General features: G+C 44.0%; 2 protein-coding genes across 2 annotated transcripts; both read left to right on the forward strand.

The window, feature by feature from the left end:
* Positions 1 to 13,525: 13,525 nt before the first annotated feature.
* On the forward strand, positions 13,526 to 19,072 carry LOC125546121 (hydroxyproline O-galactosyltransferase GALT3). Its single transcript, XM_048710269.1, has 7 exons — positions 13,526 to 14,219; positions 15,976 to 16,225; positions 16,310 to 16,585; positions 17,660 to 17,788; positions 18,110 to 18,286; positions 18,363 to 18,470; positions 18,568 to 19,072. Exons 1-7 carry the CDS (start codon positions 13,600 to 13,602, stop codon positions 18,772 to 18,774), a joined length of 1,767 nt encoding a protein of 588 aa, XP_048566226.1. The 5' UTR covers positions 13,526 to 13,599; the 3' UTR covers positions 18,775 to 19,072.
* A 276-nt stretch (positions 19,073 to 19,348) lies between these two features.
* LOC125546125 (dihydrolipoyl dehydrogenase, mitochondrial-like) lies at positions 19,349 to 22,566 on the forward strand. The gene is made up of 2 exons (XM_048710284.1): positions 19,349 to 19,671; positions 21,167 to 22,566. The coding sequence occupies exons 1-2, from the start codon at positions 19,450 to 19,452 to the stop codon at positions 22,415 to 22,417; spliced, it is 1,473 nt and encodes a 490-aa protein (XP_048566241.1). The 5' UTR covers positions 19,349 to 19,449; the 3' UTR covers positions 22,418 to 22,566.
* Positions 22,567 to 27,149: the final 4,583 nt, after the last annotated feature.

Consider the following 27,149-nt stretch of genomic DNA (forward strand, 5'->3'; position numbering starts at 1 on the left):
AAAAGGGTTAGCTAGCAGTTTTTCCATCATAGCCGCAAGAAATTCAAAAGGAGTTTCATTTTCAATAGGTTCAGTAGGTTGAGGAGCAACTCTTTGCTCTACTGGACGGGGTGAAGATACCCCGAACAAGACCCTCAGAGAATTACTTTCCATAGTAACAAGTGACAATAAATTTCAGCACACTATATAAATTTTTCCTTACCAAATTCCACCTACCAAAGGCGCTACACTCTCCGACAACGGCGCCAGAAAAGAGTCTTGATGACCCACAAGTATAGGGGATATATCGTAGTCCTTTCGATAAGTAAGGGTGTCGAACCCAACGAGGAGCAGAAGGAAATGATAAGCGGTTTTCAGCAAGGTATTCTCTGCAAGTACTGAAATAAGTGGTAACAGATAGTTTTGTGATAGGATAAATTTTAACGAGCAACAAGTAACAAAAGTAAATAAAGTGCAGCAAGGTGGCCCAATCCTTTTGTAGCAAAGGACAAGCCGGAACAAACTCTTATAATAGGAAAAAGCGCTCCCGAGGACATATAGGAATATCGTCAAGCCAGTTTTCATCATGTTCATATGATTCATGTTCGATACTTTGATAATTTGATATGTGGGTGGACCGGTGCTTGGGTGATGTTCTTACTTGAACAAGCGTCCCACTTATGATTAACCTCTATTGCAAGCATGCGCAACTACAACAAAAGTATTAAGGTAAACCTAACCATAGCATGAAACATATGGATCCAAATCAGCCCCTTTCGAAGCAACGCATAAACTAGGGTTTAAGCTTCTATCACTCTAGCAACCCATCATCTACTTATTACTTCCCAATGCCTTCCTCTAGGCCCAAATAATGGTGAAGTGTTATGTAGTCGACGCTCACATAACACCACTAGAGGCTAGACAACATACATCTTATCAAAATATCAAACGAATACCAAATTCACATGACTACTCATAGCAAGACTTCTCCCTTGTCCTCAGGAACGAACGTAATTACTCACAAAGCATATTCATGTTCATAATCAGAGGGGTAATAATATGCATATAGGATCTGAACATATGATCTTCCACCAATTAAACCAACTAGCATCAACTACAAGGAGTAATCAACACTACTAGCAACCTACTAGCACCAATCCCGGACTTTGAGACAAGAATTGGATGCAAGAGATGAACTAGGGTTTGGAGATCAGATGGTGCTGGTGAAGATGTTGATGGAGATTGCCCTCTCCCGATGAGAGGAGCGTTGGTGATGATGATGGTGATGATTTCCCCCTCCGGGAAGGAAGTATCCCCGGCAGAACAGCTCTGCCAGAGCTCTAGATTGGATCCGCCAAGGTTCCGCCTCGTGGCGGTGGAGTCTCGTCCCGAAAAGTTCCCTCCTATTTTTTCTCATCGAAAGACCTCATATAGGAGAAGATAGGCATCAGAGAGCCACCAGGGGGCCCACGAGATAGGGGGCGCGCCCTAGGGGCGGGGGCGCCCCCCACCCTCGTGAGGAGGGTGTGGGCCCCCTGGCCTTCATCTTTGGTGTGGATTTTTCTTTATTTCTTTTAAGACGTTCCGTGGAGTTTCAGGACTTTTGGAGTTGTGTAGAATAGGTCTCTAATATTTGCTCCTTTTCCAGACCAGAATTCCAGCTATCGGCATTCTCCCTCTTTATGTAAACCTTGTAAAATAAGAGAGAATAGCCATAAGTATTGTGACATAAAGTGAAATAACAGTCCATAATGCAATAAATATCGATATAAAAGCATGATGCAAAGTTGACGTATCAGCTTCATGTTTATCTTCAATGTACTGATTTGGTTTCTGTCCTCTACAGTATTCACTTATAGCTATGTCTTCTAGTTGAATCTTTTGAACTAAGTGAATGTGATCGGACCCTGACCTTTCTATGCTCCCGTCTTAAGTCTATCTATCCAAATCATATGCATTCTATTGAAACTGTCAAAACGTCTTCTCTGCGTCCTTGTCAGCAGAAGACACAGAGACAAACATTAATCTGTTTTCAATGCTCAATCCTTTTTACCTAAAACCCGAAGAAGTGGGAACGACCACCCGACAATCCAGGTGTGCGTGGGAACATGGAACAACCTCCAATGTGTTGCATGATCACCACGTGTCCTTCAGATGTGAACCGCCAGGGGCACCTGTGTAATAACATTGTGTCGTCCCTGTCCCTATAAATACACGCCTCATCCCAGTCATTATCTCTTCTTCCACTCTCGCACAAACCCTAGCGCCACCGCTAGCCCTCGACGACGCTGGCGACGAAGCGCTTAGCTGCCGCGACCTCACCGACGCCGTCCTCATGCCGGCCGTGGACATCGTCTTCTCCATCGTCGCCGTAGGTGTCCTCCGTCGCCAAGTTAGGGCACGGAAGATCGAACTGCTCGGCCTCCTCTCCCACTCCGTCTAGCAGTTCCTCGTGTGGTAAATAAAACCTTTTTTATAGTATTTTTGATCCGATAGATTCATCCATTTTCAACCACAAGTGGTTTCTGTTCCTATAAGTTGGATCTATCTCATTCTGCATCTCATAGCATGCCTAGTATGTTCACTTATGCTTCATAAAGTAGTTAGATTACTCACTTATACTTATCCGTGGATTCGTACAAATCTGGAACCAACTCTCTACATATGAGTGAATGTCTTCGCACTATGAGGTCAATGTCTTCTAAACTGATATATCTTCAAAATCTTCTAAGAATGCATATGACCTCTTCCCCTTCCCTCGCATCTCTAATGCTGTCACAGGTACATGTCCGTGGGAGAATCCCTTGGTTCTCATAGTCTGCATTCATTTGCAGAGTTCTTACAACGTCACATAAATTCTCCTGAAGCCAGTTCCTGTCTGACCAGTAGACGGAAAACTTCGACAATATTGAAGCCTTTCAGTCTAAACTTCAAAAATCAGTCAGGAAGGGCGGCAGACAACACCGTGGAAACACTGCTAAGGACCTACCACCGGATCTCTATGAGTTATACAAGTCAGATCCAGAAGAAACCTATGGAGAACGCAAGAACCGAATCCAATGGATTCGAAGACATTGGGCAGAGGAATGGTTCAAGTACAGATTCGTCACCAAGGAGTATGCTGAGAAGAATGCCTTAAAGGGCCCCTGGGGAGATATAATTTACAAAGGTCTTCAGCCCAAGTCGAAGTCCGAAGCTATTGCTCAAGGCTTCTACCCCTGCATGATTCGTGGACCTCAGCCTGCTAATGCCGACCCATCCTCTCTGTTATGGTGTCGTGAAGATAGTCTGTTCAAGCGCAACTATCAGGCTGCAAAGAACTCGACCAAGGAAAACAAGAAGTTTGGGATTAGACTTCAACCCAGGCCCCTCTGCACCACGAGCTGATGGCACACGCGAAGCTGAACCCAATCTTATTGGGCCCTTCTAGAACTTAGAAGGTCTCATCACTCACATTCAGGTTCAAGGGGCAGCCGTGGACCACTCTGCAGATGAATCTGATTCTGATGAAGCGCCTGCACCTCCGAAGCCTGTGAAGCAATAGAAACCAAAGGCTTCAAAGCCCCCCTCTGCACCAAAGGTCTCACGGGCGAAGCCTCTGGCCACTGCACCTCCTGAAGCCAGTGTGCAGTCTGAAGATCTCTCACGCATCTCCAAGTCTGCCAAGTTGAAAAATCCCATGCAACCCACTGGTCACGCACTGACCCCTGCTACTGTTTTGAGAAACGAGAATGACGCCATTGATCTGTCCAGCGATGATGATCTTGCCAATGATGCTCTTGAGCAGTTGATAAAGAGCAAGCAAGAGGCAAAAATATTCAATGCTCTTCCCCTCTTTGATGTGGAAATCTTATACAAGTTTATTGATGAGTGGTCTGACAGCCCAGATGTCCGTTTTGATGATCTTCAGCTTCCAATTGGCCTCAGCATCTCCTTCCATGGAGCCATTGCTCCTGAGCTGGCTCTTGCTCAGAAAATTGTTGAGCTGAAGTATAAGATCGATTATGAAAAGGCTCAGTTCAAGAGGCACACGGCCAAGCTCAATGTTGAAGACATTCAAAACTTCAAGGTCATAATGCATGAGCTCAAGGAGGCATTCCACAAGAAACGAGAAGAAGCAAAAGGTTATCGTGAGCGCATGAAGAATCTTGCTGCCAAATGTGTTCAAGGCTACAATGAAGCTGAAAAGCGCAAGGCTTTGGGGCGACCAGACATCGACGCCAGAATGGCTGCCAAGAAGAAGAAGAAGCCAATTGTGGCTGAACCAGAAGCATCAAGGCAGGAAGAACCTCGCATTGTCTTCCCAGCCAGTATGACAGGCTCGAAGCCTAAGGTCCCCACATTGGCTTCATAATTCAAGAAAACTAGAGCAGCTGAAGCCGAAGCCAGAAAGCGCAAGACCAAAGACACCACTGATGATGCTCCCCCAATCAAGAAAAGAAAAACAAAGAAGAGAGACCGGGCTGCTTCCACAGAGCCCCTTGTTGTCGAGCCAATTTCTATTGCTCGTCCTTCCTCTGCACATCGAGAACGTCGTTTGGTAGTTCATGAGCCTGCTTTCACAGAGGCTCCTAAAGCTGAAGAGAATCCAGCTGTTGACCCCACCGTAGCTGAAGACATTGGTCCTCACGACAATTTTGAAGATGATGAAGTCCTTCCTCAGATCGAGCATAATTTGGTATCATCGCCTGTTCTCACGAACAGCGAACTCATCAGCATTGGTCGTCCATTGACGCCAATTGCTCAGGATGACTCATGGGTTGATCACCCTCAAGAATCCCCTCGTGCTGAAGAAACACCAGTCACTCCCCCACCACAGGTCACCACTCCGGTGATTGATAGTGAAGACTTTGAGGCCCAACCAACTCCATCTCCACAGGCGTCGCCAGCATTTCGCAGGCTTCGCAAAGGACCAAGGCCACAGGTCACATTGTCAAGTGTTCCAGAAGGAGAAGAGCGCCAATCCGTTTAACGCGAAGTCTTTCCTGAAGCCTCTCCTACTGTGAACATTCCTGAATCTAAAGCCAAAACAGCTGAAGATATTCCGACTGCATCAACCGATGACCATGAAGAAGAACCAAGAGAAGAAGAACGTTTTGGTACACCCCGTCCAACCCTGAAGTTGTTCTCGAGGAGAACGTGTTCGACCCTCCAGCTCCTGAAGTGGAGGTTACCAATACTGAGGCGGCCACCAACATCAAGACTGAAGCCAATGACGTTTTCATGGCTGAAGCTAATGTGGCGCCTGAAGCTAATGTGGTGCCAGAAGTGAATGCACCTGAAGCCAATGTAGCACCCGAAGCAAATCTGCTGCCTGAAGCCAATGCCTCTGCTCCTGTACCTCCTCCAAGGCCACACACACCATCGATCAAGCATATGATCGTGGATAGCTTGTTACCGTCCGATGGCCAATCCTGGTTCCTCCGCCTGCTCCCGGACCTCAGTTTGCCTATCATGTGGAGCACATGCCTCAGGTCCAGAAGCCAAAGCCAAGGCTACCACGGTTTCCATGTACTGCAACTTCACCAGGATCATTTAATCTGAATGGATTCAAGGCACACAACACATTCTTCAACAGTGCCAAGAACCCCTACACAAGGCCAAGAATCTCTTCGGACCGATTCTGGAGCTACCAGCAGCGAAGCTATTATTCATGCATCTTGTACAATCAGGGACGCATCTTCCCTCACACGCATCTTGATTGTGAAGCAATTTCTGGACTGCCATGCCTTGAAGAAGCCCTTGACTGCCTCTGTGATGCGGGTCTGCTTAATTTTGTGACTGCCAAGGAACACTGGAATGAAGAACTTTTGCTTCAATTCTATGCTACCCTCCACATTCGTGGATACAACAGGGATCCGAAGATTTGGATCCTTGAGTGGATGACAGGAGATGTTCATCATGAAGCTAAAGCTCAAGACATCATTGAGCTCACAACCCTGCCCACTCCTGGTGAATACTATGAACCAGGTTGTCACCAACACCAGAATGCTTTGGAGAGCATTTTCCAGAAGCCATAACCCAACATGAGCCAAATTGTGAGCATGATGAAGCCTTTGCCTCACGACACTGAATACCCAACCGAATTCTTTGTTGAAGACCTAGAGTATCTGCCCCGCACCATTTATCATATCATCAGAAAGACTCTATGGCCTGTCAAATGACATTCATCTGCAGCGAAGTTTGAAGGAGCAATGAAGACTTTGGTTTTCTATATCTTCAATGGCATAAGCTTCAATGCTCAAGACTTCTTCATCAGGCAGTTGGCTGCATCTGGCTCCGACATTTTTGGTCTGAAGTTCTATGCTCCATGGGTAATGCGCCTTATCAAGCTTCACTCTGCCTTCAACTATCAGCCGTCTCCGCGCAATCATCTTGTATTCTTGCCAGAGGTTGATCTGTCTGTTGAAGCTATTTACCCAGAGCCCGCTAAGGATCCAATCTATCTTCACAATGTTGATCGTCAAAGCTTCACCCAGCCCATTGAAGGAGTTCAGGCAGTCTCTCGTGTTTATCCCTTGGCTGGTAACACACGTGCCCCTCGCGCCCAAACTGACGCCACTAGAAGCACCATTGCCCAAAGGCCTCGGAAGTGATCTCGTGTTCTCAATGACCGAGAGCTTCTCGTCGCGCTACATCAGAAACAGGATAAGCATCATGACTGGCTTAAGCGTCATATGCAAAGCCTCTTGGTGGATGTCAATCGCATTCGAAATCTTGCTACCGAGAATGCCTTTGTCACACATGAAACATGTCGGAGGTCTTGGAAGAGTTTGACTTTGCTCACCGCTGAAGAAGATCTTCAAGACGATGGCTTCACAGAAAGATTCAAGTTTGACTCCACTCCTCCAAGGAATGCTCACTTGCGTCGGACTCCCTCCCTTGAAGACTCTGACTATTCTTCCTCAGCTGCAACAGTGAATGCCAGAGTTATCGATGATCAAGATGATGCCACTTCACCACCTCCACCTTCAGTGCGTCTCGACACTGCACCAAGTTCTTCTGCACCACCGGACCTCAACGATGACCCTGCTGCTTCGCCTACTCCTCATGGGAACGAGTAGAAGCTTTATGTTTTCAAACCTTTTTGGTCATTACTGACAAAAGGGGGAGAAGCATATGAGTTGATAGTCTTCAAGCGGGTCCATATGGGTGGTTGCTTTACTTTTTGCCACTTTTGCCAAGTGCTTACAATTCTCGTTTTTGAAACATTTGGTTCGTTTTGAGTTGTAACACTTAAACTTGATGGTCATCTGCTACCTTTTTCGACACTATGTGATGCGATGATAAATTCTGCATGTGCGACGATAAATTCCGCATGAAGTCATTTTGCAGACATCCATTTTTTATTATGCATGTCATTATCTTCGATATATATCCTTTCATGTATGATGAATTGTCTTCATAAGTAAAAGAGGAGCTCCGCAAGTACAACCTGCCATGTGCATTTGCATTCAAAAGCAAAATACTTATATGCACATCTTCAGGGGAGCCTTTCTGGTACTTCCGAAGACAATACTTAAATCCTTTACAATTTCACATACTTTATCCCCGTTGAAAACTTCAACCAGTTTGTCATCAATCACCAAAAAGGGGGAGATTGTAAGTGCATCTAGTGCCACCCCTAGTTGGTTTTGGAGTATTGATGACAAACCTAGTTGAGGGACTAATGTGTTTGTGAGAATTGCAGGATAACACAGGTAGTAGTCCCTCACTGATTCAGTTTACCAACCGGAGATGACCCCTAAAAATGTATGAAGACATTGAAGACAAAGGTGGTATGTGAAGGTATTCACATTGAAGTTTATGACAAGAGAAGACATTGTGTGAAGACTATGGAGCACGAAGACTTAGTTGTTTCGTCGTTCTGTGCTTTTCCTTGTTGAGTCATAGGAACCACCGTACTGTTAAGTGGGGTCCAAGAGAACCAGTCAGAATGACTGAAGTGATGCTTAACCAAAATCCTATGTCTTCGAGTGAAGACTATGAGAGCAAATCTTGTCCAGAGTTGGATAAGTCAGCTTTGCTTGTAGCCCAAGTAAAGTTGTCGTGTGTGTTTGAAATCTGACGATTGAAACACATGTCAGTTCCTTAGTGACCCAAGATCATTTCGGACAAATCAGGTCGGGTTGCCTAGTGGCTATAAATAGCCCACCCCCTACAACCATAAACGGTTGGCTGCTCAGAGTTAGTACACGGCTTTTGTCGTTTGAGAGCAACCCACCTCGAAGCCTTTGAGAGAGAATTCCTTGCGAGGATAAAGCCCTAACCACCCAGAGCCAAAGAGTGTTAGGCATCACTGAAGTCCTCCTGTCTGTGTGATCTGAAGACTTATTACACTTGAGGACTGTGAATCCTCCAGCCGGTTAGGCGTCGCGTTCTGAGCATCCAAGAGTCATTGTGGATCGCTGGTGAACGAAGTCTGTGAAGGTTTGGAAGTCTACCTTGAAGACTTACCAGAGTGATTGGGCGAGGTCTGTGTGACCTTAGCTCAAGGGGAATACGGTGAGGACTGAGTGTCCTGAGCTCCGTGTTCAGGACTGGGTGTCCGAGACTGTGTGTCCTCAGGTTTAAATACCTAGCCGCCCTAACCAGACGTACAACTGTCATAGCAGTTGGAACTGGTCTACCAAATCTTTGTCTTCACCAAGCTCACTGGTTCTATCCTTCCCATCTCTTTATTTACAGTTGGTCCTTGTGAAGTCATTGCCTATTTGCATTGTCCATTTGTCTTCACTGTGTGACTGTTTGTTCAGATCGGTTTCATATTATCTTCCATCCTGATCCGTACTGCCTAGCTGCTGTTAGTCTTTGTGCTTTCACTTCATTGAATACTTGACTATGGCTTGTCTAGGGTAGTCTACCTTCCGGTGCATGGTTATAGGTTCATTTCTATCGTTTGTCTCCAAAACTCCCATGTATTGAAGACTTTCATAAAAATCGCCTATTCACCCCCCTCTAGTCGATATAATGCACTTTCAGAAGCAAACTAGTGACACTCTGTTTGTCTATGTATTCACACATGTACTAAGTTTCCGGTTAATACAATTCTAGCATGAATAATAAACATTTATCATGATATAAGGAAATATAAATAACAACTTTATTATTGCCTCTAGGGCATATTTCCTTCAGAAATTATAACTTGTAAGCATAATGAAGACAATGGATTTGTTGATACAACTCTGCGCCTAGTTGTAGGGGCTGAGACAGATTTCCGAAGACACAGAAGACTCCCCCCCTATTCTCCTTGAGCTAAGATCACTTAGACCTCACCGAATCATGCGTGGCGGATCTTCAAGGCGACCTCCAAACTTTCATAAATTTGTTCTTCGGTTAGTCCACATGTTGAAGGTTCTGGGAACACCTAACTGCATGGAAGATGCACAATCTTCAACAGTAACAAGTCTTCAGTGAACTACAATCAGTTTCTTCAACGATGCTTAACCACTTAGGTTTTTAGGCTCTGGGTTTTCCCCCACTTAGGATTCACTCGAATTCTTAGAAAGGACGGGGTGCTTAGACAACTTGTTTCGAAACAGGTTGAGCAACCAACCAACTTATTGTGGAGGCAAGGGCTATTTATAGTCGGCAAGGGCTATTTATAGTCGGGGTCGCAACCCGAGGGCCGAAGCGATAGTTAGATGGGATGTGCCCACCAACATGCTGTTGCAATCTGTCTCAACGGTCAGAAATTTGAACTCTCAAATTCCCCACGGTAGGATAAACTTACAACAGGTTCCCTAACTCCTCAACGAAGAATTCAAACCCACATGTACTGAAGAATCACCTTCAACACGCAAGCTTGAAGACTTTGCCTGAAAAGGAGATTTCCAAGTCTTCAACTCTGAAGAAATTGGTTCCATTAAGCACAACTGAAGACACACTATCTTAGTAACACTTGGACCCTGTCAATAGCACATTTTTCCCTATTGACTCAGAGAATAATAAAGAAACTATAAACTAGCTAACTCTTCACGTTCTAGTTCTTCGGCTAATTCATCAAAGGGTGCACCGAAGCCTCCAATATTTCCATAACATTTTACGGGTCACAATCCTTGGTTAAACCAAAATCCTTAGGGTCTAATACCTCTGTATGCACTTAAATACATATTAGTTCCTTGATCACTTTTGACAAAATCAACCAAAACCTATAAGGAGTGCTAGATGCAATTACAGAAACATAAAAGAAGAAGCTAGGGCCACTGGAGGAGGAGATTGGGGTGCGATGGTGGTTGACCAGAGGTGAGTAAGACGGCCATGGCGTGATTGAATGGAGGGTTCACTCGCCGATTCCTTCGACAAGAATACCAAGGAGGATGAGGAGAATCTCCGAGACATTGTGGTTGGGTCGAGGAAGGCCGTGTGCTATGGTGAGGATGGCAACATGCGTGCTCTAGGTGTCAAACTCAGTGCTTGGGACAACAAAGAGGTAGAGACTTGGAAGGGGGGTGGAAAGCGTCATCGAGCGGCTTGATCGCAACAATCGGGAGGGGGTGGATAGGGTTGCTCCAGGTGATAGACACCATCGATGAAGCCAATATCGGTATAGCTTGCGAGCTCAATTTTGTCACGGTTAGTGCATGATCATGGCGCATGAGTCAGCCATGGAATGGTCATCCTAGTGATCACGTTGGTGCTGAGAAACAACTCGATTGGTCAACAAGGGAGGGAAGCACAAGGTGGCATGGCGCGACCGTGCTATTTGCCACACGACTGCCTGAGGAAAAAGACGACATGCTTGAGGCGCTTCTGGTGCTGAGTTTGCCTTGCTGGGCTAGCTGGGTTGCAGTGTTAGACTGGAGACTGGAGAAGAAGGGTTAAAATTTGGTCATATGCTATCAACGGTAATTGACATTTCATGTGCCATTTAACAATGTTAGTTAGTTCAAAAAATGATGAAAGTACTATATTTTAATTGAGTTTCTGAATTGATGGTAAACCTAACTGTCAAAACATCTTATATTTAGTAGAAACAAGGGGTGTAGGTAAAAAAAATTCAGGGGAGCCACTCTTTGGACGATGTGATTTTCTCTCTCTCTAATAAAACATCCCATTTAATCTCTCCCTAATAATAAAGCACGGATTGACTCCGTGGGTTCACCGTCATAATGCGCTTCTTCCTGTTATTTTACGCTTTCACTTTGAATTTTAAAACTTATTCGAGGTGGTACTATTCCTGTAGGTCAAAAACATTACGATCCTGCCGGTATGATTAAAACTTGGTCCTCCGTACGTTGGCCCAGCTTGCAACGCAGGGAGGAAAAAAGAACATTTTAAAAATAGAGAACAATTTTGAAATATGAACAATTTTTTACAAAAAGAACATTTTTGAAAATTCTGAACCATATTTGAACTTTTTGAAAAGCTTAAAAAGAAAAAGGAAAATATTAAAAAAGAAAAAACATAGAAAACGAGAAATAATAGAACAGAATAAGACTGTGAAGAAAAACCAGAAAGAACCAGTAGAAGGAAAAAAAAGTGTTTTGGTATATATTCGCGAACTGGTTTTAGGTTTTGTCGTCCCTCTTAGTTTCTTAGTTTCTTTAGTTTCTTTAGGAAAAAAACGAGTCAGTCGTTGTGGCCACCTCGGCGTGTACCCCTTCTGTAGGTCGTGGGTTCGATTCCTAGCGAGATCATTTTTTGCGGTTTTTTAGTCTCGCGAAGCGAAACCACTCAAATGGGCTGGCCCAGGTTGATCTGCGCCCCTATGCGAAGCGGCGACTACTTGCCGCAGTAAGCGGCGAATAGGGAATTCCGGAAAAAAGGCCCAGCTTGCAACTCAGGGAGGAAAAAACACTTAGGCCTTTTGGCTGTACGTTGGCCCATCTTCAGTATAACGCACGGAGGTAAAAAATACATGCTTGTGATAAAGCATGCATGCTTGCGATAGAATTTGAACTCGCAACCTTCCATGCAATACCTCTAGCACCATCCAACTGAACTAGATTGGCCTATGTTATTTATCTTCGCTTGGTTTTCTTAACAAATAATATCACCTCATGTTAATTGTTTTTTTTCATAGGCCACACGCAGCTGCTGGAAAAATAAAAAAAAAAATGGCAAAATGGCACGCACAAGAGTTGAACACACGACCAGCAACTTTGGGGTTGCAATCTCTAGCCACAGGGCCAAACCACTGATGTGTCTTATTAAAGAGGGAATATATATATATATTTATACATATGCGAGATAGCATAAAAAAAGTAAATAATCCCACCTCGCCCACATATATTGAATCACTTCTGTTTAAATATGTCCGCAAGTGGCCTAGGTAACAAGCTGGCTCAGGAGCAATATGAGGTGTATGGAAACACATAATTACCTTCCAGGAAGGAATTAGTCAGGAACGGAAGGCCTTGATTCGTGGACTAATTAAATGAGATTTAAGGAAGGGAGGCCACAAAATGAGTCAGGAAGGAATTAATGCATGAGGAGGAGTGTTGGGGCCTCCCTGCCATTGGCTAATTCAACGAGATTTAATCCAAGCAAGGAAGGAAATAATTATCCATGAGCAGGAACGAATGTGATGAATTTGGATTTAAAGAGGCGCGAGGCCACGTAATAAAAGAGCAAGGAAGGAAATAATTATCCATGAGCAGGAACGAAGGTGATGAATTTGTGTTAGGTGGTGTGAAGTCTGAAGGAAGATGGAAGTCCATTGGATTCAGGTTGTCACATATGCGTAAGATTTACCTAATATTTTAGGTCAATTAAAAAGATTCTTTATTTTTTGAATTGCTATTTTGCTTTTGATCCAAACGATGTTCCATATTTTTTTTTGATATCATAACCATATTTATTCATATTCATGTACAAAATGTGTCATGCAACTGACCGGAGATCAACTATAAAGTTAAAAAGATTTACATAATATTTATTCTAAAATTTGTACTCTGAATTAAAATTGATTCAAATGATGTTCCATATTTTGTTTTGATATCGTAAACATATGTTTAGTCAAGTACAAAATTATTTTGAGACAATTAATTCACACTTGCTAGATTTCTTTGAGATGCTTCATGAAATGTCTGAACCTGAACTTATTCATAAACTTACATTTAATGTTAGACCACATTATCCTTAAATTTGATGATAACTGTGTAGCGGGGCAGTTCCTTGACCAGACCAATTGTGGATCATATGAATCAGTGTTTTCACCGTTGCAAAACACATGCGTTGTGCTAGGGAGCATGGGTGTGGTGATGGTGCATGCATCAAGTGCAGTTGAGAAAATAACTCACCATCATTACAAGTTCGCAAAATTACAAGTCGGCACGGGAAGGGGCTGTTGAAACATCATGTTCAAATATGATGATCAAGCTCATCGTCTTGGGATTGATCATGTTTGTTATGAATATGCGCACAACAAGACCACCATGAACAATGATGGCGAAGGGAAAGAAGTGGTAATGCAGAGGGTCAGTAGGGAAGTGTAAGGATTTGTTTCTCCCGTTGCAACGCACGGACATTTTTGCTAGTCCTATCTAAACTCACTTATCAGTCTATAACAGTTTAACAGTTTAGAGCAGGCGCCGTTTATTACGCCGTACACACACGAGCTCAAACTATGGAGCGTGAGGTCTCCCCTAACTCTGTGGACTAGTCCTAGTCGCTCCGATGAGGAATTGCTCCGGCGTGATCCTCATAGTCTCCCTCGCCGCCCTGCTCTTCCTCCTCTCGCCGTCCCCCCTCACCACCCACCAGCCCGCCACCTACCCCGCCGGTTCAGTCGCCGACCTCCTGCCCTCCCTCCCCGGGCTCTCGGGCCTTTACCCGGCGCCCGCCAACTCCACCTCGCACCTCTCCTGGCACCTCCTCCGCCCCATCCTTTCCCGCTCCGATGCGATCCCGGGCACCGCCGCGGGCGTCCTCGAGGCGGCCGCCGCCTGGCGCAACCTCACCGTCGCCGTCGCAGCCGGCAGCAACCAAGAGACCCGCGACGCGAGCTGCCGGGCGTCCGTGGATGGAGATCTGCGCGCCCGTGGGGTCAAGATCCCGTGCGGGCTCGCGGAGGGCGCCGCGGTGACGGTGGTGGCGGTGCCCAAGCAAGGGGCGGCCAGGTTCCAGGCGGAGTTGGTGGGGGGAGGCGGCGAGGTGGTGGCGTGCTTCAATGTGAGCCTCGGGCCTTCTGGGATGGTGGTGGAGCAGAGTTCTTGGACCCGTGAGGACGGCTGGGGGGAGTGGGAGCGGTGCCCGCCGCTTGGTCACATCGGCAGCAACAGCAGTTGGCAACTAAGGTGATACTTTTTCGTCGGTGTTGCTGAGATCTGCAAATTTGAACTCTTGAGGCACGCTCTTACCACCAGTTATCATGCTTTCAGTTGATGCGTCTAGAGATATCAGGGTGTGTTGGTATATTACTCAATGCAGAGATTATCTCATGCTATTAAACATTGTGCTATGCCATGCTATTAAACTTAGGTTGTTATAAGGAATACATTACATAAAAGACTGGTATGTTGCATCAGTGCATATTAGTGGTTAGATTTTGACTGGTTATGCAAGATGATAATGCAGTATTTCTCTGTGGTATCATCCTAGAGTATGCGGGCGCCACTTTTGATATGATAGCCTGCATTTAGGATCCCTGAGTTAAACATTGTGTTGATCTTCAGTTCATCATAACACAGATTCACAATAATTATGTATGCTAACAATGAGAGCGATCGACAAATGGGCCATAATAACTCGGTTAGATGCCATGTTGTGTCCTCAGCAAATTTATCACGACCAGCCTCTAATGGTGGTTGATGTCATTTTGAACAGACAGTAGATCAGAATATTCTACTGCCAGCTTCCAAATGGACGGATTTAGTTGGTACCAGGCTACCAGTGAACAGTCTTTATTTTCATTGTTTGTTGGGGTTTTAGTTGTTGATGGTCGTGGTTAAGTATATCTATATCCAAATAATTTTTGGGTAAAAGCAATATGTTAATTGCCCTTAGGACTTGGATTTGCTATTTGAGTAGCTGCAGTGGTGATGACCAAAAGGTGCAGTAATCCCATATGCCGAATGAACGTTATGGTTTTGTTCTAGCGTCCTTTTATGGCTCTATCATGGGTCTTATTATTAATGATGTTCTTGTTATGGAAACAACTTTTGGCTAGTGTATCCTTAGTAGGGTGGTTAGAGAAATGTAATTAGGGCTGTGTACAACGGCCTTATAGCGAAGGTCATTGTACACCGACAAAGTGACACGGCTATGTTTTTTAAATAGGTTCAGCCGCCTCGTGGGAGGGTGACCTACGTCCTATGAAGAGAGCCGTTGGGAGAAGTGCTCTGCGCACGGAACATTTAGAACGTTGCCACTTCCAAAGTCCCACAACTCCCGACAGTCCGAGCCTTAAAAGGTCCCTCGGACTCCAAAACCTGGCCCTGGCCTCCTTCAACCTTGGTTCTGAGGGCAAAGTGTCTCTCCTCTTGAATTTATTCAAGTGTGAGTGAATGAGTTGCATGCCATGGGGGCTATTTATAGGCTAGGGGTCTTTGACAACTAACCGAGGTTACCATTGAACTAAGGAAGTGGAACCATGGAAGGGCAGAACTAGGTAATCTTTTGTCCATGAGTCCATGCGCTCATGGTGGGCTAGGAGGGGAATTGTGGCCCATGGGAGCCCATCACCATATAAAGGCTTTCCTCTTGGGCCTGGGCTCCTTTGCTTGTTTGCCTTCATTTTTGACCTGGTCTTTTATTTTTCTTCTCTTCCTTTGACTTGTTGACCACGAGGACTTGCTTGGACTTTTGTTGACTATATGGTTGCTTGCTTGGGCCCATGGTAGATTGCATGGAGTTGTGTTGACAGTCTTGTACTTGCGTTGACCATCCATGTGGATGCCATGCCATGTAGGACTTAAGTGGCTCTCCGGTATAATTTAGCCATTCCCTCAACAAATAAAAATATATCTGTATGTATTATTTGAATTATGTAATATTTTTCTTGTTCTTATAGTTTCTGGTGGTTATGATAAAACAAAATTTTCTTTTGATCAGTCCGGTCGATGCCCTTGTTCGTTGCAATCAGCAAGTGAGTGTGAATAACATTCAGGGGAGTAGCAACACCACACAGAATGTTAGTGCGAACCAGCTTGAAGATGAAAAGAGGCTCAAAGGACGTGCACATTTCAGTGGCAGTACTGCAATTGTCGAAGGAGAACCTTTTACAGCAACACTGTGGGCTGGTGCTGAGGGGTTCCATTTGACAGTAAATGGGAGGCACGAGACATCGTTTGCATACAGAGAGGTAAGCTTACGCTACGTGATAAGATTGCATTCATAAATGTTCATGGGTATTGGATACTTATGAATGCTGTTAGGTTTTTGATAGAGGTTGGAGCCATGGTCAGTAGCAGGAGTCAAGGTCTCTGGGGATTTGGAGCTCCTATCAATCTTGGCTAATGGATTGCCAGTTTCAGAAGATGTAGACATGGCTAGTGTTGAGCTTCTGAAGGCCCCACCTGTTCCAAAGAAGCGGATTTTTCTTCTTGTTGGTGTTTTCTCTACTGGAAACAACTTCAAGCGCCGGATGGCTTTGAGGCGAACATGGATGCAATATGAGTCTGTCCGCTCAGGCGAAGTAGCCGTGCGGTTTTTCACTGGCCTTGTAAGCTTACTTCAATCGCCTTGAGTGCAGTTACAGTTTTTCAGGTTCTTTCTTTTGCATCAATATTTCTGTTCAGTTTTTTTTTTGGCGGGGGAATATTTCTGTTCAGTTGTGATTGCTTATTGGATTGAGTGCCACTTGCTTATTTCTTGGATCTTCCTAATCCTAATTTCTCCAGTTTCCTGTAGGCAGTTATTATATCTACACAGACTAACTTCTACGTAGTAGTACATGAACACCAATTCCATTCAAGAGGGTACCATTCTGTGAGAGACTGACTATGTTTCTTGAAAATGAATATTAGATGAAACAACATCACAGTGTGTTGGATAACTTGATAAATTTTTGTTTTGGACTGAGGAACGTTTAGTTACTATATCCACACGTTTTGACAGATGGGTTGTCACTTACTCCCTCCGTCCCATAGTGTAAGACGTTTTTTCACACTACACTAGTGTCAAAAAACGTCTTACATTATGGGACAGAGGGAGTAGTTGCTTACTTAGTTACTTCAACGCTGATTAATGTGAGAAAAAGTTTTAAAGGAAGGGGAAGATAATAGAATAATTTTGGGGAGTCAATCCCGTATAGGAATGTTTTGGACCTAAGATGCAAATAGACCCTTACACTGCTTCTTATTGGACTAACAACTTCTTGTTATACTAATGCACCAATGAATAGATTAGGCCATTTATATATTTACTGTTTCCTACCTCTTACATTTGAAGTGGGCTTATATAGCCTTAACAATCCAGCTAGCACCTTGTTCAGTAGTTAAGTTGTTGCAGATAAAATTTAAAATGGCGAAAGATTACTAAAAATCCAGCTATATCCCAAAAATGCAGATCTTCTTTTTCCTTGGTTTTGTTTTATTCATGGCAGTGATGAAGGTTAAATTAGCACTGGGTAACCAAGGTGAATTTCCGCGAAGAATAACACGACAATGCTAAATTGAAGGAACAAATATTTTTTAAGCTCTTTTTTCATCCATAACAAATAAGGTGCTCAAGTGTTACTATGACCTAGTACTGGTTTCATCCAATGTGATCGTTATTTTTTTGGCCTCAAATGCAGCATAAGAATGAGCAGGTCAATATGGAATTATGGAGAGAAGCTCAGCTGTATGGTGATATCCAGTTTATGCCATTTGTTGACTACTATACCTTGATCACTCTAAAGACTGTTGCAATTTGTATGTTTGGGGTATGTATTCTCTTTCTGGTTTGCAGCTTATACGAACTTTATTTTCCTTGCTCTCTGTAGGGCATAACTAGATTTTTTTTAGTACTCCAAAATTACCATGGTTTTTGGAAAACACACAGTATATTAATTTATGGTATTTACTGGATACAAACACCTTTGTCGTGGTTTTCTTATTATGCATGTTCTTGTATGTGTTAAGTAAACCTGAAATCACCATGGGTTTAGCACGTTCTCAAATTCCAGATATGGGCTATAGCCTATATCTAGTAATGTATGCATATCCTGGCAACATAAACTTATATTTTGTCTACAAATTTGCAGACCAAAATTATGCCTGCAAAGTACATCATGAAAACAGATGACGATGCTTTTGTTAGGATCGATGAAGTCATCTCTAGCCTGAAGAAGGCGAACCCCCATGGTCTCTTGTATGGTCTTATGTCTTTCCAGTCTTCACCACACAGAGACAAGGATAGCAAGTGGTTTATCAGTCCAAAGGTACGGCATGTTTCCAGTTACCCTGCCCTGCACACGTTCATTCTTAGGCTGCTTTTCTTACCCTTGAGGAACACAGGAATGGCCTCTTGAAACATATCCGCCGTGGGCTCATGGTCCCGGATACATAATTTCAAGGGACGTTGCTAAATTTGTGGTTCAAGGTCACCAAGAACGAACACTTCAGGTTCGAAGATAAATCATCTCGCAATACATTCGTAAACTTCTTCTTGTGCTTACCCATTGATGACAAACCTCTTGATTGGTCTCGTTTGCTGCGTCAGCTATTTAGACTTGAGGATGTGGCCATGGGAATATGGATCCAGCAATACAAAGACAGTGGTCAGCAAGTGAACTACGCCAACGATGAGCGGTTCTACAACGAAGGATGCGACTCTGATTACGTCCTCGCCCACTATCAGAGCCCGAGGCTCATGATGTGCTTGTGGGAGAAGCTCCAGAAGGAATCTCAAGCGGTATGCTGCGAATAACTCTGAATCGGCGTCAGCAAGGGGCTGTGCAAGGACGTGATAGATTAGGTAGCGTTGTTGTTGTTGTTGTTGTTGGTGGTGGTGGTGGTGGTGGTGATGGTGGTGGTGGTGGTGTGCATCCAGCATTTTTATGTTGGTGGGAAGTTTGTGTGTAACGGTTGTAACAACCGGCGACCATCGTTCTTTTGTTCCGATCAACATTTCGTTTCACGGAAGAGAGTGTTGATCCATGCATATGGATGTTGTTCTCAAATGATACTTTGAAAGATATTGCTAACTAGAGATCTTGAGCTTTTGATATGTTTGTTCCCAGCGATGAAGTTAATGGTAAATAAACCATGCATAACTCCAAAATTTCAACTTGAGAATGATAGATTTACGAAAATGCCGCTGTTGAAATAGATTGATTGAATGAGAAGCATGTCATGTTTTTCTAGTGGTTCTGAAAGAGAAGTGGGGATAGCAAAATAAATTGACTTGTGAGGTCTACAAGGGCATATCCATCCTTTGCAGGATTGGGCGTTGGCTGTGAGCCAGCAACATCCCTCTCGGCCCAACGTACGGCGGCAACACAAACACATTCCCGCCACGTACGGCCCGGGCCCGGTAGAGAACAAATAACTTTCATCGACGCTTCCCATCCTCTCTCCCGTCGAAGAAAGGAAACAGAGGAAGATGGCGCTGGCTATCCTGGCGAGGCGGAGGGCGGCGGCGCTGTCCGCGTGGAGGGCGTACGCGGCGGCGGCGGAGGAGAGCGACGTCGTGGTGGTCGGCGGCGGGCCGGGAGGGTACGTGGCGGCCATCAAGGCGGCGCAGCTGGGGCTCAAGACCACCTGCATCGAGAAGCGGGGCACCCTCGGCGGCACCTGCCTCAACGTCGGCTGCATCCCCTCCAAGGTGATTGACCTCTCCGTTTGTTTGCTGCCCCGTTCATTCGCCGTGCGATAAGAGGTGACGCCGAGTGTTTTTAGATCTGTGATGCATGGCTATTACCCAAAAACGCTCTTATATTATGGGACGGAGGGAGTAGATTATTGTCGTTCGTTGTAGCTCATGTGGTGTCACTTTTATTGATTGATGTGATTATGAAGCGCCTGTTTGCGATGCATCAACTCTGGTCTTGCAGCGGGGTAGCATTTTGGGCTATGCAGCTAGGGTTTGAGATCCCTTGATTAGAGGTCTTTTGCAATCTACCGCCATGATTAGAGGTCTTTATGCGGTATCTTTTGTGGCCCGGAATCAAAATTACGTCAAATTCAGTTTTATTATGTGTTTGTAAATTTCTTCCACTGCGAGATTTGGTTGGTTTTCATTAAGCTTGGGTAATAAGGCATAATATTTGTTATTCCAACTTGTGAGCATCATCTGAGTAGATTAATTTTGTTTGCTTTATAGCTAATTCTTGTTCCAGTTAGACTTTGTACCCTTATAAATTCTGTATACAGTACACTTGCGAGGACTTCATTTGCAATCAGTTAAATGGGTCTATTTTTTACCTTGCTAACAATATAGTACGTCATAAATGGTGAAGGGTTTACTGCAGTTTTTCCCCAAACAGTTGACCAGAATACTGTTCCTGCTAAAACAAAAGTATCAAGTCTCATCTTTACACGTGAGAGCGAAACATCTTTCTTACATGTTTATCCTTCCTACATGTCCAATGTACATGATTTAGGCTATACAATACAAGCTAAACTTACTCTTGTTCGAGATAAATATCTACACGGTAACTCAACTTCTCATAAGGTAGGAAGATTGGTTAGGACTTAGGAAGAGACGTGGTTGGGATGGATAGATAAGTTAGCTGTGTAGGGATAGCAACTAGCCAACTACTCCCTCCGTTCGGAATTACTTGTCGCAGAAATGGATGTATCTAGATGTATTTTAGTTCTAGATACATCCATTTCCGAGACAAGTAATTCCGAACGGAGGGAGTAGGAGGGAAAGAGTTTATTTCCTGCTTCCCTCTTACAATAGGGATACATCTCTCATATAGACATTCTAAGTCGGTTACACTGAACAGCAAGTCCAGTTTGTAGCAGCTGGAACCATATCCTAACATACAAAGTCAACAACATAATTTGACCCCAAGACAAGGACTCTTAATTGTATACAAACTCTAGCATAGTTGGACACACTAATGCAAGGTTGGATATTACTAATATATATGTCTACAACATCTTTCTTTCAGGCCTATCATCTGTATAGCTCCTAAGCTTTATGCTGTTAGAAATCTTAGCATAAGATGAGCACCTTTATCCGGAATCTAAACATTTGATGTATTTCTTCTATGTGAACTAGTGCACCTAGAGAATTATGTACGTTGGTTATATATCCTTGCAGACGTGACTGGGAACACTTCTAACTCTCTTTGATGCTTCTGATCTGCCAGGCTCTGTTGCACTCTTCTCATATGTACCATGAAGCAAAGACTTCTTTTGCACACCATGGAGTGAAAATCTCTAATCTGGAAGTGGATCTCCCAGCCATGATGGCGCAGAAAGACAAGGCCGTGGCCGGGTTAACAAAAGGAATCGAAGGCCTCTTTAAGAAGAACAAAGTGACATATGTCAAAGGCTTTGGGAAACTTACTTCCCCTTCAGAAGTATCGGTTGATTTGGTTGATGGTGGCAACACTGTTGTCAAAGGAAAGAACATCATCATTGCCACTGGATCTGATGTAAAATCACTTCCTGGGATCACAATTGATGAGAAGAAGATTGTCTCATCTACTGGCGCCCTGTGCTTGTCAGGTATCCCAAAGAAAATGGTTGTCATTGGAGCTGGTTACATTGGCCTGGAAATGGGTTCAGTCTGGAACCGTCTTGGGACAGAGGTCACTGTTGTTGAATTTGCTCCAGACATAGTCCCATCAATGGATGGTGAAATCAGGAAGCAGTTCCAGCGCATGTTGCAGAAGCAGAAAATGAAGTTTATGCTCAAGACAAAGGTGGTCGGAGTTGATACCTCTGGAGACGGGGTGAAGCTAACACTTGAGCCTTCAGCTGGAGGTGAGCAGAGCATTCTTGAAGCAGATATCGTTCTCGTCTCTGCTGGAAGGACCCCATATACTGCCGGGCTCGGGCTGGATGCCATTGGGGTTGAGATGGACAAGGCTGGCAGGATCCTCGTCGATAAGCGGTTCATGACCAATGTGAGTGGAGTTTATGCGATCGGCGATGCCATCCCTGGGCCCATGCTTGCCCACAAAGCCGAAGAGGATGGTGTGGCATGTGTTGAGTTCCTCGCTGGCAAGGAAGGTCACGTCGACTATGACTTGGTGCCTGGTGTGGTCTACACACACCCGGAGGTGGCATCCGTTGGGAAGACGGAGGAGCAGGTGAAGGCCTCAGGAATTGCCTACCGAGTCGGCAAATTCCCGCTCATGGCAAACAGCCGTGCGAAGGCTATCGATGATGCCGAGGGGATGGTTAAGGTCGTGGCTGACAAGGAAACCGACAAGATTCTTGGTGTGCACATAATGGCGCAGAATGCTGGAGAGATCATCCATGAAGCTGTGCTTGCCCTACAGTATGGAGCATCCAGCGAGGATGTTGCCCGAATATGCCATGCACATCCCACTGTGAGCGAAGCCCTCAAGGAGGCTTGCTTGCAAACCCATTCTAAGGCCATCCACATATGATTTTTCCTTTTTCTGTTATCACTTGTCTCAGGAAGTTCCAAAATTTTGTAATAATTTTGGATGTATGGGAACAAAAAGCGTATGATTGTCATTTCGCCCTGTCGGCGATACTGTGAATTAACAGTTGCCAGTGCCACAGGTTCATTGTACATGCCATTGAATTTATGTTTACTTCTTAGGCCCTGCTACATTGGAGTGAGGCGTGTTGGAGACCGGGCTCCAGGGAACCTGGTATATTGAAGAAGAAAACAAAAAAAAATCTATTTACAAGTTTTAGATGTTTTTTCATGCCTGTACGCAGAAAAGAAAAATTCCTGGCCCAGGAAGAACAGAAGGAAGGCCCATCTTTATACACATATTTGTCCATTTTGTGTACTTCAGGTATGAAAATGTATGTTGCTGGAAATTCATACACATATACTATACAGTTATGTACTAGCTAATTGCCTGCACGTCGTAACCAAGGCAAACATATTTTAGTGATTCAAAATACCAATTATGAGTGGCTCGACAGAGACGTTGTGAGTTTTTTTATTCCTTCCCACATCGTGTTGCAGAATGTGAAGATGATGAAAAGGGAATGAGGGATTTTAGGAGGAGCCCACATAAATCATATTTTCCCTATACTAAGATGATCCTAAGATGATGAAAAGGGAACGAGAGATTTTAGGAGGAGCCCACATAAATAATATTTCCCCTAATTAAGGGGATCCTCGTTTGACAGCGCCTGGGCCATTATTCCTGCACAAGAGAGATGTAGGTGTGTTTGATAGCCTGCATTCCCTTATCTATTATCTACTTAACCCATTTTTCAACGTTTGGTAGGGTGTACTCTCTCCGTACCGAAATACTTATAGTTGGGGGAAACTAGAGTAGCGCATTTTGGAGACCGAGCTCCATGAAACCTTTTATTTTGAAAAATTCAAAATTCATAAATTTCAGTTTCAAAAAATCCGAAAATTTTTATACATGTATGCAGGGATGTAAAGTGTATGTGTTAAAAATTTCATGATAAAATACCTTGAACCGCGAGCTGCACAAAAAAAACAAATCAGGGACTTTAAAGATAAACAGTACATATGCTAAAAAGTCCCAGATTTGTTTTTTTTGTAGCTCATATTTTAATGTATTTCGACCTGAAAATTTGCACACATGTACATTATGTATCTAGGTATGTGTATTTATTTTCAAAAAAAAATTTAAACTGAAAAGTTTGAATTTTGAAGTTTCCAAATAAAGGCCTCCATAGAGCTCGGTCACCGTTTGGCATTTTCGGGGAAAACTAGTACAAGTCCCTAAATTACAAGTATTTCCGTATAAGTCCCTTAGCCATGCTCGCCTCATACCCAAACAGGCCGATAGCCATGCTCATAGGAACATGTCGATGGAGGTTCGCTGCTCGTCCACGCTACGTTCGACCCAGAAAAAAAAAATCTCCATCAAACCGCTGCCTCGGGTGCTCCTATTCATCAACCAGGAAACGCGCACCCTGCCCTCCCCGCACGTGTTTTTTGGTTCACACATGTGTGAGGCCGGATGCCCCTGTTTTTGCGAATTATTTTAACCTTTTGTTTTATCTTTTCTGTCTTTTTTGTTCTTCTTTAAAATGATTCAGGATTTCAAAAAATCCCAAATTTCAAAACAAATTACAATTTTTAAAAAATATTTGTGAATTTGAAAAAATATTCAAGACTTTAAAAAATATTCATGAATTTAAAAAAAACACTCATGAGTTTGAAAAATGTTCACTCATTTCAAAAATTGTTTGTGAGTTTTTTTTAAATCATGAATTCAAAAAATGTCCGCGAGTTTAAAAAAATCACGACATTCAAAAAAATGATCGTGAGTGCGCACAAATGTTCATGAATTTAAAAAAATTGTTCTCCATTTCAAAAAAAAATGTTCACGACTTCCAAAATATATTCAAGAATTTCAAAAAAGGATTGCTAATTCAAAGAAAGTATTCACGCATTCAAAATCTTTGCGAGTTTTAAAAAATGTCCATGATTTTTTAAAAAACTTTTGCTAAATCTGAAAATGTTCACAAATTTGGAAATTATGTTCATGAATTCAAACTTGTTCACGAATTCAAAAAATGTTCGCGTGTATGAAAAATGGTCACAAAATCAAAAAGAAAAAAGGAAGAAGAAAAAAATTTGAAAAATAATTAATCAGTGCCATGCCTACAAGTTCTATCTTAATTGTTGAAGATATACATCTCAACTCTAGTAACGAGCACATACAGGCGACACGCGCTTCCCGGCGTCGACAACTTCTCTCCCTCAGATCCAAACACCTGCAACACTGTAGCCGACGCCTCATGGTCCGGTGCAAGGGCGCTGGTGTGGTGACCCTGATGCTCCTCTCCTCTCTTCTGAACGGGCTGTTGCGGTGTCTGCTGTGGTCGGCGCTCGTTGGTGCTCCTTTTCATTGTCAGCCGCCGGATGCGGCTCTAGTTCCCGCAGCTATGGCCCAAGACGGCGACTTACCTCCCATCCTCCAGTCTGCACTGCTCCAACGGTCTTTGAGGGTGGTTGGACTTGGCCGGCGACAAATCCCTGCAGGCGGTTGCTGATGCGGACAACGACAACGCTTGTGGGTGTTGTATTCTTCTTGGAGGCATTGTCTTGGCATGGTCCACTCCCTTCTTGTGCACCAGGGGAAACCCTAGGTCCAGTTTGTTGGGCATTGCCTAGGTGTCTGTGAAGCCAACCGGAGCGGAAGATGTTTGGCGGCAAGGCTTGGGGCGGTGCGCTCGCCCGGTGGTCACTGCCGTGGGCATGAGCTTTTGGGGCGCAATGTACACCATTGTTGGCGCCATTTGGATGACATCTTCCTCGGGTCTAGCTGGCTCCAGCTGTCCACTTGTCGTTCCTTGGCGCTTTCGGTGGATGGTGCATTAATCCAGTTTGGCTCGATGTCATGGTCATGCCTTCGAGGTTTTCGGCTTTGGTTGTGACGCGGCCATCGTGCTCTGTGTCCTATCTCTTTGCCATTTGTGGCTTGAGGTTGGCAATGCGGGTTTAGCTAGCTTGTCCGAGGGCCGAGCACCCCTTGTTCTGCTCATTCCCACACCTTGTGTGGTGTCCTCCTTTCATATCTATTCTATGTTGTTGTTATTGTTCTCTTCTACCTATCATGAAAAGATACACAAGCTTTGTGTATTCAGCAAAAAATAGTAACGGACACATATAGGTACTACACCCCTCAAATGGAGAGACAATATTGGGACACACTTTTTCGAACAGAGGGAGTACTTCCCTATTTAGAATGCCTAGTTAGATTTTATTTGAAATATATGCCTGGACCAGATCTCTTTCTGACTGCTAGGTAAAATCCATGTTTGAACAGGAGGTAAAGCCCATTATCAGGGATATAGGAAGAGGTACCGTGAGTTTAGTAAACCCTCTTCCTAGACGTGAATGCCCAGAGAGATGTGAGACGGCCTGTGGGCATTCAGTAATGTGCTTATGGAAGGAAGACTCTATTCCGCCACTGTAATACTCCATCCGTTCCAAAATAAGTGTCATGGTTTTAGTTCAAATTTGAATTAAAACCAAGACATTTATTTGGGAATGGAGGAGTAAATAAGAAACAGGTTGAAGGTTAACGAGGTGTGTTGGCCTCAGGCAGAAACAGAAGCTCAGATTCAAAGAAAGACAACTCAGACTCAGTCCATTATAACCCCAGCTGAAAAGAAAACAATCTAGAAAAAGGCAATGGTACCCATTTGCAAAGGTTTTTGGGTTCCTATTTTGCGCCGCATTAGAGTTGAATCGTCATCTAGAAACTAGAAACTGTAAATCACCTTCCTGTCTCATAAAGGTGGCAGGATACATCCACTCAAAAAAAAGTGGCAGGATACATTCTCAATGTATTATAGGCCAATCTTAAGGATATTGCTTATCATTAGCATCTTGGTCGGCTGGGGATTAGAGAGTAATCAGAACTCGGACAATTAATCAATTTTATCGGTCCACTATTAATCGGTCATTTTATGCAAATCTCAGGTTCCCAGCACGAAAATATGCTATACTTAACACAAAAACAATATTAAACAGAAGTGTTACCTTGATTCCTTGCCTTTAAATCATTGTACAATACTAAAATCTCAGGTTCTCTGATTCTCTCATAGTCGCAAACAAAATAAATTGCTAGCAAACAACAGTACAACACACACAGTGGAATAGGCCCGATTTATCGGTAGATTCTTTTGGAGTTAAACACGACTCAGTCCCCCTGTTAGCCGGTACGTGTTCAAGTTGGCTTGCATGCATGTATCCGAGTAGTACAAGACTTGGTCTCCGAGTAGTATTGTCCTGGATAGCTAGGTGCTAGTACTATTTATACGCGTGTAATCAGCCATGTAACTTGTACCTTGGATTTGTAAAGTAATACAAATCAAACCAGGAGCGATACGCTCCTGTGGCAATCAGCCGAATCGTCTACGCGTACGTTATTACTAGTAGCGCTGTAACGATCAAGATCGTCCAGCGGGTTGTGTACGTGCGAGTCTTATCTCGGTGTTGCTAATTCATTGCTCGAAGGTCTAGCCAGCTTGGGGCAGAAACCAAGACAGTCAGCGTTGCTTCGCTTCATCGTCGTTTGTCGTCGGTCGTATCACCGTCGCCGGAAAGTACTCGGCGTCAGGTCCGGGCCAACAATTGGTATCTAGAGCAAGGTTGATCTTCTAGTAACAGAGGATCATGGCGGACGACGAGAAGGACAAATA

Source organism: Triticum urartu, chromosome 1 (assembly GCF_003073215.2).
Source record: "Triticum urartu cultivar G1812 chromosome 1, Tu2.1, whole genome shotgun sequence".
Classification (NCBI taxonomy): domain Eukaryota; kingdom Viridiplantae; phylum Streptophyta; class Magnoliopsida; order Poales; family Poaceae; genus Triticum; species Triticum urartu.

Coding starts and splice junctions, on each gene's coding strand:
- LOC125546121 (XM_048710269.1), top strand. CDS start 13,600: ATGAGGAATTGCTCCGGCGTGATCCTCATAGTCTCCCTCGCCGCCCTG. Junction 18,287..18,362: donor AGTGGTTTATCAGTCCAAAG/GTACGGCATGTT, acceptor TGAGGAACACAG/GAATGGCCTCTTGAAACATA. Junction 18,471..18,567: donor ACCAAGAACGAACACTTCAG/GTTCGAAGATAA, acceptor TTGCTGCGTCAG/CTATTTAGACTTGAGGATGT.
- LOC125546125 (XM_048710284.1), top strand. CDS start 19,450: ATGGCGCTGGCTATCCTGGCGAGGCGGAGGGCGGCGGCGCTGTCCGCG. Junction 19,672..21,166: donor TCGGCTGCATCCCCTCCAAG/GTGATTGACCTC, acceptor CTGATCTGCCAG/GCTCTGTTGCACTCTTCTCA.